General features: G+C 45.2%; 1 protein-coding gene across 2 annotated transcripts in view; it reads right to left on the bottom strand.

Annotated features, from left to right (window-relative positions):
- Positions 1 to 13314, bottom strand: part of DOC2B (double C2 domain beta) — a 1627913-nt gene that overhangs the window by 792118 nt on the left and 822481 nt on the right. For both annotated transcript variants that reach the window (XM_069226394.1, XM_069226395.1), the window contains one exon: positions 7583 to 7692. In XM_069226394.1, coding sequence (XP_069082495.1) covers positions 7583 to 7692 — 110 coding nt within the window. The remainder of the gene's footprint in view (positions 1 to 7582; positions 7693 to 13314) is intronic.

The following is a 13314-nucleotide window of genomic DNA, read 5'->3' as shown; positions in this document are numbered from 1 at the left end:
AGATTTATTAACAAACTGATGTAATCTAAGGCCTAATTTGTTGTATATTTAAAGTGGACCAACAAACCAAGCGGCCCAGCACACCTATACCCGAGTGTTGAAGGGGGAAATGGCAAAAGCTGGACAGAAATAATGAGGTAAGCGGCAATTGATATTAGTGGGAAGGGGGTAAAGCACACAACCCTGTCTCCTCCACTAGGTGCATGCCCCCCCTCCGTTAGATGCAGACCCCTACGAGTCCTGGCCCTGCATGGTAGCCCGAACTATTGAGGAGTCAGGCCTTCATCCCAGAAGAAGAGATTGTGAGAGCTCAGAGATTGGGGTCACGCAGTTGCTTCATAGCCCTGCACCCAGGCTACTGAGATATAGCGACACCCCTCTTCCTCCCTGGGGCCCAGCGACAGCGCAGATGTGAATGGACACTAGAAAGAGGGATGCAGATCTCGGACCCCAGAGTACCATACGGGAGAACATGGAGGAGAGGGCATAGAACCGGGAAAGCTCGCATGTGATGGAGCCTACCCTTAAGGACATTCTACAGGTCATCCCGTCCACTAGAGAGGCTCTCGAAACCAAAATAGATGCACTAGGAACTGACTTCAGTCTGCTCAAGGATGATCAATGGAGACCAGCTGAACAGGTCATTACCACTAAGAGGGTCTTGGCCTATATCTACCTGGATCTCTTGAGGGTACAGCCACAGCTCTCCACATTAGAGGCCAAGGTCCACACCCTGTAAGCTAGAGTGGAGAACAGTGAGAATAGATCATGGAGAAATAACATCAGACTCATTGGACTCTCAGAGGGCGTCCAGGGCTTACAAATGGTGGCTTTCCTGGAGAACTGCCTAAGGGAAGTGGTGGCACCCACAGGTCTTTCTTCCTTCTATGCCCTCAAACTGCCTCCCCCTGGGGTGTGTCGAGGCCTGTGGTTGCCAGAGTTCTGTACTATGGGGATCACAATCAGATCTTAGCGCAGGCCATGTCAAAAGGATATCTTCAGACCAACAATATTAAAGTCATGATCTCTCCTGACTTCACCAAGGACATGCAAAAGTGCTGCACATCATGTTTGGAAGCTAAGAAACAGCTACGGGCTCAAAGTCTGAAATATGCAATGTTATTCCCTGCAAAGCTCTGGGTGATTACACCTCAGGGGATACAGTTTTTCCAAAATCCTTGTGAAGTGTTGGACTGGCTAGAAGCCCATCCATAGGCGGGCCAGAGTGGTCGGAGGAGCTACACCAGCCGCGACACCGAGGGTGGAGGTGGGCACTCAGGAGGCCTAGCCAGAGTGCACCGCCGGATGCTGAGGTACAAAGAGAGAAAAGACAGGCGCTGGAATCCATAGCAGCAATTAGGACAACATCAGCCCTACCCCATCACCGGACCCGGCTCATTTTGCACATTCTGCGCCCTCAACCGACTCCGGCTCAGAATCCCCAAGCTACTACTTACCCGTGATAACCCCATCAATGGCAGATGAGCTCCTTTAAACATAGGGTTAATCCTCCTACACGACATAGGTGGTGCCTCCCCACAATGACAACCTCGGACAGATCACAGTGGAGTGCTTGAACTTGTTGGGCCTCCAGGTGACCCTTTGATGCTGAGACACAAGCTCATTGGCTGGATGGGGGCATCCCAGGGCAGACGACCGCACGCCGGCTGCTCTTTCTCTCCTACCCCACAGACTGATTGAAAGTCTGGATGGTGCAAGATTTCATGATGTTTTGGGGTTTTAAACAGTTTTGAGGAGTAGGGTTGTGCTACTTGTCCTGGGAAGTGGGAGTTGAAAGTTACTGTTTTTAAGGAAGCAGGGATTGTTCTGCACTGCGCCCTTTTGCCACACATCATGCCTGCTGTGAGGGGGGGATCTCATCAACACTGCACCCGAGTCCACTGCAATGATATCCCCACAACACATATTGAGCCCAAGGGATAAGCATTACATTGGCGCTGCCATAAAGTACTATTTCATGGAAAACAAGGGTTCCACGGCCTTAGTACTAACGGAATGGGAAGCCTTTAAGGCAGTGATTCGGGGACACTGCATCTCCTCTGCCATAGGTGTCCGATGGGCACTGCTGAACGATATCACACAAGTGGAACCATTGCTGAGAGTTCTTGAGAAGCACCACCCAAATGGGCCGACCCTCCAGACCGAGTTATTGGAGGCCAGGGAAAAAGTGGCGGAAGAGGTAGAAAGGCTATGCTGCTATGATAATAAGAACTACATGGCCTGTACCCATGCAGAAGGGGACCGCGCTGGCGCTCTCCGAGCGCGGCTGGCAAATCCAGTGAAATGGGGCTCAGTGATTGTGGAACTGCATAGGCCTCCAGATCATACTGTATGCCGCCAGGCCAGCATCAATCAAGATCTATAGATTTATTCAGATCTATATCTTAGTAGGGGTGACCTAAAGCCCACGACTATTGAAACGTTCAAGGTCTGGCTAGATTTGCCAACACTATCTTCTCAAGATGCAGAGACCCTAGGACAGAATATTACTGTGCCAGAGGTACATGCAGCCATCCAGAGTATGGCAAGAAATAAAACCCCTCGGCTGGATGGTTTCCCAGTAGAATTGTACTCAGTCAATCTGAGGGAACTAGACCCAAGCCTGGTCTTGATGTATAAGAAGGCAAGAGAACGTGGAGCCCTGCATTGCTCCACTCACAAGGCCCTCATCGCCCCCCTCTTAAAGCCCAGGAAACAACCAGCGGGCCGCACTGCCTATTGACACCTCTCGATGACGAGTTTGGATTATAAGATCCTTAGCAGAATCTTGGCTACCCGGCTGCTGCAACACATGCCCTTCCTTGCTCACCGAGACTAGGCTGGGTTCATACCAGGCAGTAACACAGCTCTTAATATCAGCAGACTCGTTTTGCTCCTGGACACAACTACCTCTGACAAGACCAGGGCCGCAATATTAGTAGTTGACTTTGAAAAAGCTTTTGATAGCTTAGAGTAGTCATACTTGTACGAGGTTTCGTGCAAAAGTGGCTTAGGAGAGAGCTTCGAGGTCTGGACCCAGTTGCTTTATACCGCGCTGGGGGCCAGAGTCCGCACAGGTGGCACTATTTCGAAGAGCTTCGAGATAGCAAAGGGAACGCAACAGGGCTGCCCCTCCCTTGTCGCCCCTTCTTTTTGTCCTTGCTATTGAACCTCTCACTTGTCAGGCCCACACCGAAGAGCACTATAGAGGCCTGCATGCTGCATGACAAGAGCACTACATAGAATTATACGCTGATGATCTTCTTCTGTTCTTGGAAAACACAGAAGGGGGAATGCATGGGGCTAGGGAGACTTTCAACTGCTTTTGAGTCTGTTTCGGGTCTGAAGGTGTACTGGCAGAAATCTAATCTATTCCCTATGACAGCTAACAGGCCGGCTCCGGTGGAAGTCAGCGATCTTCAATGGGAACCAAACCACCTCCCTTATCTAGGAGTATATGTGTACAATGACTCCTGGGACTTCCTCGAGGGGAACGTTGGACGAGCCCTACATGGACTCCATGGCAACATGTCTTTTTGGAGCTCGCTGTCACTCTCTATGGCAGGTTAGGGAGCCCTGGTCAAAATGGTGGCCTTGCCCCGCTTGCTCTATTTCTTTGTCACCCTTCCACTGTGGATATCCGGAAAGTTTTTTAGAAAGTTACATTTCCTGATTATCAGTTTTCCATGGGGTTCAGGTCAGAGAAGAGTGGCCATGACCACCCTTCAGAGACCTATTGCGGATGGGGTGGCTAATCATTCCTGATTTTGAGTTGTACTACTTGGAGGGCCAGCTGCTGTGGCTGACTCAGTGAATAGCAAACTGGATGATGTCTGGGCGGGAGGTGAACCCTTTCACCCCGGACCTTTCCTCGCCGAGTAGAGTGGTGCTCCGGTTCCACCCCATGCAAATTCGGCTCTGCTGAACTAGCAGTGCTGAGACATTGCTGGCTGCGATGTCTTTGGAGATCAGGCCACTCAATTCCTTATACCCCAGAAATCCCGCTTAGCTTTCTAGATGAACTGCCTCATGAGGGGAGATGGGGGGAGACTCTCTGCGTGGGTAGACGTGGGGGCAGCCACCATGAGCGATCTCTATGAGGCTGACGTTTTCCTGCCCTTTGAGGACTTACGAGCCAGATACGGATTGCCTCCTGGTCACTTCTTACTTCACAAATTAGTCATTGGAGCGGTGTGCAAACACTTGAGACAAGGGTAAGCAGAGCCACCAAAGCCTGCGGCATGTCAATACCTGGTGTGCGCCAGGGGCACCTATAAAGTGATTACATGACGATGCTGACAAATTCGGACGGATCTTATGTCACCCCTGACGGCCCTCCAACAGAACTGGAAGGACAACTAGGGTACACTCATCACTGATGAAGCATGGGAGAGCATTCTGGCACGAATCCCCAAAGTCTCCGGGAACGGCAGGTTTAAACCTTTAAACTTCTACGTTTTACACCGGTCATATCTGACACCCAGGAAACTTTGCCGGCATTTTGGTCTGGCAGATGTGAAATGTCCATGCTGCAGTGCTGGTGCAGTGTAATTTTTCCACATGTTCTGGGAATGTGCATCCTTAGCAATATACTGGGCAACAATCACTAGCATGTTATCTGAAGTGTTGGATCAGGACACTCCTTGCACCCCCACACATTGCCTGATTAGCTGGTATCCACACATGCCCAAGCTAGAGATATCCCACCAGTTCCAAGACCTAGCATTGCTACTAGCTAAAAGAGATATTACTAGAAATTGGAAAGCGACGAGAGGCCCTAACTCCTTGGCCTGGCACCGGGAGCTGCTGAAATGGGCTAAACTAAAGGGGATGATGAAAGTTTGCGAGGCCAGGCGTGGCCGGCGCTCTGAGGAAGGGGCATGGGCCCAGGTAACTCTAGTGTGTGCTTTAGAGAACACTGAAAAGCTACCCCAAAGTGACGAACCACGGCGCTCGTAGATGGGACGACTATGGAGTATCACTAGTAAGAGCAGGAAATGCCCTTTGCCGGATGTCGTTGGGATAGCCTTGATTAGACACACAAGGTCCCTGACACACCTCCATGGTGGTGAACCTCCTACACTTACATAGTCTACTATCTCACACTAGACTACACAAGGGCATTTGGTCAGGGCAGGGAGGGGGGATAAGGAGTTTTCGAGGAACCACACCGATATTCTATTGTGTTAACGAATGGACATAGCCAATGGAACTTGTGCTACCGCTTGTCGCCCTTGGTGGCAGCAGGACTTTAACCTCTGACTATGCATGGCAGGCTAGATCTTTTCTGTGAACACTTGGCTTCTTATCAAGGCGTACGGCTTACTCATGTGCTCAATAGGGTGTGCCTTCCGATCTGTTATTGCATGTATTAGCTTAAAATTAATCAAATTTGTTAAAACAAAAGACATGGGTGCCAGGCTCACTGTGCCACTGGAACCAAGCTAACCCTGGCTGAAGAGCCCTAATAAGGGGAACACCAATCTTGGGTTGCTTTTGTTCTGGTTCAGAGAGGACCTGTCCTGGCAATTTGGGCTGGACTGTTCCCATGAGGAATAGGGTCAAATTTGTTTGTATATGGCTCAGTCCAAGCTGAAGTGACATGGTATAAACAATGCATTGGAATGTGGCCCTGAGCGAATGCCAGTGGCTGTGATTAATTAAAGCAATTCAAGCATTTCATCCATCACATTGTTGTTTTTGCATTTGACACCCTAAGTGCAGTGGATATGCCAAGACGTGGGTCCCGGGCTCAGTGTGCCACTGGAACCAAGCTATACTTGTCTGAAGAGACCTAATCAGGGCAAAACTGGTTCTGGATTGCTTTTGTTCTGGTTTAGGGAGGACGTGGCCTGGCAGTTCGTGCTGGTCTGTTACCATGAGGAGAAGAGTTAAGAGTGATTTGCTTATGGCTGTCTCCAAACTGATGTAGCATGATGGGCAAAAAACGATGGACTGGGATGGGGCCCCAAGTGATTGCCAGTTGCTGAGATTAATTCAAACATTCCTTCCATCACCTTGATTGTTTTGCATTTGATGCCCAAAGTGCGCCGGGTATGTCCAGACATGGGTCCCAGGCTCACTGTGCCACTGGAACCAAGCTACATCTGGCTGACGAGCCCTGATAAGAGCAAAACGGGTCCTAGGTGGCTTTTGTCCCAGTTCAGAGAGGACCTGGCATGGCAGTTGGGCTGTATTCCATCCACCACCTTGTTGTTTTTTGCACTTTGCCTCTGACGCATTCAGTGGATGGTATGCGGGCAGTACTATGATACCACCCAAGGTTTTTTACTTACTTTTGTAGAAAGCGATTTGCACCAAAACCGTGGTTCCCAACCTTTTGACTTCTGTGGACCCCCATTTTACCATTACTAGAACTCAGGGACCCCCACTGGATCATTATGGGAATCTGGGAACCCCTCCCACTAAGTCATTACTGAAATCTGGGCACCTAATCTGTCAATATTATTTAATTTTCTAAGCAGTTGCGGACCCCCTGAGGAGGGGGTCCCCGGACCACAGGTTGGGAACCACTGCACCAAAAGGTTAGGCATTCCGAGGCAAGCATAAAGTCAGAGAAAGGATTCTTTTATCTCCAAATTTTTCAAGCATTTCATGTCTGTTGGACTGGAGAGCACACTTACAAAGTGAGAAACATTAGTATGACTGAGAATAGTATTTTGTACTGGAAGGGTACCACTGCAGTGCAAATGTGTATGCATGGCAGTAGGCAGCCTAACTGTCCGCGCTTTGGAAAAAAAAAGTAGCAGTGCCATATCTTAATAAATAAACCGCTGTCCTGCTCATTTCCTCTCACGCAACATGACATAACAACTCTAGTGGCTGTACTCCGTGAAATATTAGTAAATGAGCTCTCATATAGTAGAGGTGCTCATGCTACAATAATAATGTCTGTAAAGTGCACCGTGCTGGTTGTACCTAGGACCATGCTATATTAAATATAAAAAAAATAACAATTTGGTTTGGAGACGTTATGAGAACTACAGGATTTTGTCAATTTCAACATCGTATTTGTGTTTACCTATGCCCTTATCAAGCAGGCACACAATACATCAAACTGAATGATACTTTGAACCCTGGATGATACAACATTAACCTTCTTCAGAGCCCATCTCAGCAAGCACCATTTCCTCTTGGTACTTCTCTGGTACAAATAGCACATTTTCATCTGTCTATTGCTCATGCAGAAAGTAAATGCTGTGACAACATATGATCTCAATAAAAAAAGAAACTGAAGTCATTAAAACATAACAGGTCATAAAGAATACCCTTTCAATAGGCCACATGGACAGGAACAGATTTTATGAAAAGCAAAATATTGATTTACATTTGGTGACTTCGACCTGACGTTTGTGAGAAGCCGCAGTCTGAACTCTGATATCAGTCCTCATTGGCCTTGCTGACTAGTTGACCATTTTATTTAGGCCCCCCCCTTTGTCTTTAGAATGTATACCCTGGCTGCCCCATGTTCATCCTTCTCCAGTAATCAGCTACTTTTTTCTTTCTCGTGACCGTATCAGAGCTACACTCAGAGAAAGGATATGCAGAAATTGGCACTTACCTTAGTGTTTTGCGTATCATATCTTCGTCTGTAATGCCATAGTATGTCAAGGTCTCATTCCAAGTTGGGTTTAGGGTGTTCCGCAATGTTTTTGTTCTCAGTTTATTTGCCTAGAAAAATGGATGAACAAGCTATTAGCAGTGACAATACAAGTGAAGACTAGCAGGTCATTTCATAATACGGGATTAGCAAATTTGATGTCCAGACCGCTGGCTAGCATTATGCATCAATCCTTTATTGCTTATTCCAATAAAGTAACTTAAAACAATACACAAAGTTCCAGAATTCGAAACAAAATCACATACTCCTTCTGTATGGGAACAGAAAAGACCGCATAGTGTGTAGTGATCCCCAAACAATCTCAACACAGCCCTGAATTTCAAAATGACATCAGATCATACTGTGAGTCAAGGCAGTTCACACTTGCGTGGACTTTCAGGACCTCCACAAAGGCTGGTGAAGTGAGGGCCCCCCAGCATGGAGTTACAAGTTAGCTTGCTGGCCCACGAAGGGGAACAGTCCAAAATGCTGCACACAAAGTGTGTTCCATAAAACAGCAGTCTCTCTCCACTGATGTTCACGTCACTTGTCCACCCACCACACCTTATGACTACTTAGGCAAGTCCTGCTTTATTTGCAATTTTCCTTAACATCAGTTACTAGACAGTATATATTATTATAAATAAGCACTTGTGCACTTTATTCACGGATGTCACTTTGCACTGTGCTGTTTGTGCAGCACCTACAGTATGAAATTCTCTACCAAAAGTATGCTTTATTGATTCATCATATGAATAATAAATTGTATTTACATACTGCACCAATATTAACTACTTTACAGTTCTCATTTGCCTAGGGAGGATAGGCATTGTGTTGCATAACTGATTTGTTCCCCAGTTCCCCAGGATTACCCGGTTGCCCCTTATTTGCCATATAAGCAAGTGGAACAGTCATGTAAGGAAGCCTGCGACATTGATATTCTGGAAGTCTGCTGAGCTAACCTCTTGCAGCCAGTTTGTCAGAAAGTGTTTGGGTCTCTTTGATGGGGTCATCCATCTGGAGGAAATTTCTTGGAGTTGTGACTGTACAGAGGGGTTTCTGCATAATACACAGTGTACACTTGCCTGAGGGGAAATGCTTCCCTTTGTGCCTAAGAGCACTTGTAGGTTTTTTCCACCACAGGAAAAACATCCTTTAAAGCAACTCCTTTACTTATACCCCCAATCATTTTACTGATGTTCTAATTTTAGAGGGATATTTACTTATGTTGCTGTAAACCTAAATGCAGTAAATGTTCGACAGTTTCCAGGAAATGAGATGGCTGAAAAAAGGTTTATGAATACCTGCAAACCTTTGAAGTTGTATATATTACCAAACTTTCCAGGACTCTCGCCCTGGAACACTCCCTTCCCTGCACCCTCTCCACTCCCCCAGGAAAATGTACCCATGTCTAATATGACATTATTATCAGCTGTAGGTAAATTGATGTAGGAGTGCAAACTTACATTTTAAGAATACATTGCACTAGTAAATCAAAGCATTTGCATTTCTAAGTGGTACATACACATGGGAACGGCTTTGGACACCTGGCCCTTTGTGTTTTTGTCATCCGCAACACAATCATGTATAGAATTGCTCTGCACAAACCTAAACTTGCAGGTAAATATTCTGCACACATTTTCAGCATAGAATTATTACTCAGATATGCAAGTAGCATCTTGCACCTTACTAGGTTCTTGTACAGCAGAAACTATTCATTTTGCAGGTAAACAACTTTGAGCAACCAAAGGAAAACAGGGATTTGGCATACTATGTGAAGGAAGAATTTCAGAAACTCTGGAAACCATTCTGGGCATAAAAGGTTCTTCACACCCCTCTAAACATAATCCGAATATTGGAGGCATCATTGAAGACAATGAAGTGGCTCAGGGTTTATAATAGTGAATCCTTCTGCTCCAACATTCCAAAGATTGTCTTTCTGTTTCTCCCTCTTTAATTCAGAATTTTTTACACTTAATGGGTGGAATATTCTAATAGCTTTATAGCTAGGCCTGGATGAAATATTGTTTATGCCCAAAACATAGTCGTAATTTTGATAATTTTGTGTGATAAAATGTATGCAAAATTACCAAGATAACATTACACCACATCTCGTAATTTCGGGGAGAAATTTTAATGCAAGATGTATCAAACAGGTAGCGGCCTTTCAGGTAATTTTTTTACCCAAGCTGACCACTCATTTAATTTTTTCAAACAAAATTGTGAATCTGAATGTGAATGTCAGTGTTTTTATTGAAATGTGAGTGACAGTTTCTGTAACGTAGGTGGTCAACAATATTTCAGGTAGATTTTTTTTTTTTAACCCCAGCAGATAGTTCAGATAATATTTGAGCATAAAACAGCACATCTGAATGCATGGGGTAGTATTTTGAACACAAGCAACAGGAAATCAACCCAAAATTAGCTTTTCAAGTTGAATTTTTACCAGCACTGTCTGTTAAAGCAATTGCTTGAGTGCGAGATGCATTTCCCATAATTATGCATAATTTCATGCCGTTTTTTTTTTTAGTAATTTCACAACACGCAATTACACCCAGCCCTACTTATAGCCCTTCTGTCTCAGGCTCTACCAGTTGTTAAAGAAAAGTCAGTTCTTAGATTCCCTCGCCTGCGGCTCACCCCTATAATTTGGCATTAGGTCCATTAACAACCAGTGAAGCTCTTGGCAGTAGGCCATAAAGCTATAATAGAAATTGTGAAAAGAAATCATAAATTCATATTACCAAGAGTTAAAAACAACTAAATAAAAATTGGCAAAGAAATGCATTTTTGACTGTCCAGATCGCTTCTTAATGGGTCCATCCAGTGAATGATGTGTCAAACAATGGATCATTCTAGAATGCCTATTGTTAGTGATTGAGAGGCAGTGCTGGGTAAAAAGTACTGTCTCTTTTCTTAATGCTGAATGGCTCTTTTCAGGCTCTTAATGAAAGGGCTGCAAAACAAGCCAGAATTTTAGATTGAAGAATGTCATTTGTGGTGACAGTCTACTGCTGAGTGATTTGTAGGAGAAATATCCTTGCAGCAAGGCATGGTTTATTGTTAGATTCTAAACGTCATACACAATTAAACAAACATAATGAACATGTGAATCCATCCATTAATAACGAGGTGTGATGTTGTATTAGTAATTAGGAATTTAAATAGGATATGAAACAAAACTGCATGATAATCGCAAGCATATACAACGAGCAGTTAATGGCGAGGTGTGATGCTGTGATATTTGAGGTGTAAAACTGCACGCTTCTTAGTGATTTGCAAAAGAACAGTATCAAATCTTGAACAACGGAGCATGAGAATCAATCGTGCCAGCAGGAAATCTAGAACAAACCAAGGCACTGGTGGACTCAATGGCAAACACCCTCTTTCAGCACTTTGGGCCTCATTATGAGTTTGGTGGTCCCACCGCGGGACTGCCAAACTCACATGGAGGATGCCACCGCCATAGTGGTGAATTCCTCCCGAGCGTATTGTAATGTTCCCACCGGGTTGACTGGCGGGACCATTGCAATACGCAATCCTGCTGGTCAGTCCAACAGAACAGTGCTATGATATAGGACCCGGCTCCCATAAGGGAGCTGAGTCCTATAACGTAGCACAGGGGGGGCTGACCAGCACCCTCGGAATGCACACTGTCTGCAAAGCAGACAGTGCGCATTCTGATAGTGCAGGGCAGGGAGGCAGTGCAGCTCCCGCCCCCCCCCCCCCGCAGCCACTGCCACTGGCTTTCTGCCAGTCTTTTGTCCCCGCCATGCAAAGCTGATGGAAAGTGGGATGTAATCGGCCAGGCTGCACTGAGTTCAGCGCCGCCTGGCTGAGTACAACCCTGACTGCTGAGACCAGGTTGGGAATGATGGTGCTGGCGTGGACGGCAGTCTTTATGCAGGTCCACCCACCAAGGATGTAATTTGGCAGTTGGGCCGCTTGGATTGCGGTGGTCTGACCGCCACCATGAGGCTGGTGGTTCTAGGACCGCCAGCCTCGTAATGAGACCGTAAGCGTCCTGCCCCAATACACTGTGGCAGACGCCCATTCCTTGACCCATCATGCCTTTGACTTGGTATCTGAGCCACCCCTTGTACCTCCTCAGAGCGAGGAGTATCAGGGAAAGTTGCAGAAGATTTCAAGATCTCTGTCTCTGCTTTTAACAGTGTTGTTTAAATCGACTCTCTCTGTGGGCAGTGGCATTATTCCTAGCTGTAGATCTAATTCTAAACATGTGCTATTTAATGTTCCCACCCTCAGCTTCCTTCATAAATATTGGAAGGGAGCTGTAGGTAACCAGTTCTTTTTTTCCAATTCAAGCTATCAAACTGTTCCTCTAATACAAACAATCAATGCATGCCTCTGATTCAAGCTTTCAAATCATCCTCCCAATGCAGGTGATCGGTTCCTACGTCTCACACAGGCTTTCAAATTGTTCCATCAAAAATGACAATCAGTTGATCAGTTCTTACCTCCAATGCAGTTGGACAGCATTTTTCTCCAAGACAGCCATCCAGTTCTTCCATCCAGTTCAGGCAATCTATTCTGTCTTCCCGACATAGGCCATCAATTATTTTTTCCAAATAAATACTATGAAGTAATTCTTCCAAATGATTCATAGTAATTTCTTTTCATACTGGCGATCAGTTTTTTCCTCGTCTCACAGGTAGTGGGTTAAATCACCCCTATGTAGTTAAAGAGCTGCTGTCTTCAATACAGGTGGACAGTGATTTTCTCCAATGAAGGCGGTCAATTCTTTCATCTAATACAGGTGATTTATTCTTTCTTCTAGTTCTTTTTTGTAATAAAAGGCTGTAGGTTATTTCAACCCTTTGTAGTTAGTGAGTTCTTATCTTCAGTAGAGGTGTTTTTCTTCAATGCAGGTGAATCGTTCTTTCTTCCTATAAATGTGATCGTCTTTGTTCTACTACAGGCTACTAGTTATTTTGTTTAAATATAGGTGATGTGTTCCTTCTTTCATTTCATATAACGACCTCTTCCTTCCCATTATTTCAGTCTGTTCCTTCATTCCAACACAAGCTCACAATCCTTCCGCTCAAACATGGACTTTAAATTTGTTCTTATGATTACAGGTTATGGCGCTTTTCTTCCAGATGCAGAGAATCAATTATTTCTTCCTAATACATTTCAGCTCATACAGGCTGCCGGTTCTTTTTCCCACAAAATAAGCTATTATTTGTTTTCTATCCATTGCCAATTATTCATTAATCTTCATAATGCAGTCTACCATTTCTTTCTTTTAATTAAAGGCAATCACACTTTTTCCCAATCTCCGATATAATTTTTCCTTAATATACAAGGGATCGGAAGCTTAATCCTAACGCAGGCTATAACTTTGTTCACTTTTTCTAACATGTGAAACTGTGAATTGGATTAAAAATAAGAAAGAAACACACATTTTTTGCTCGCTCAAAGTGCAGGTAATTGCATTTGCCAAATGTTGGGGTTAAAAACGTAAGTTAAAGGTGAAATAAAAGCGGCCTTGGCTTGCCCAATACAGCTCTTATCCACCTCGAACAACCCGTATACCGAGCAGGGATGTGCGTGAATGATGACATGGGATCATGTGAATGCCTGACCTATCCTGCCACAGCTTCATTCAACAAACACCCGGCTTGGGGTTTTTCTCCTACAAATGTCGGTGCCGCATTGAAAAAAAGAACATT

This window comes from Pleurodeles waltl, chromosome 3_1 (assembly GCF_031143425.1).
Source record: "Pleurodeles waltl isolate 20211129_DDA chromosome 3_1, aPleWal1.hap1.20221129, whole genome shotgun sequence".
NCBI classification, from domain to species: domain Eukaryota; kingdom Metazoa; phylum Chordata; class Amphibia; order Caudata; family Salamandridae; genus Pleurodeles; species Pleurodeles waltl.
The sequence above is the reverse complement of the archived record's forward strand: the minus strand, read 5'-3'. Positions and strand labels throughout refer to the sequence as shown.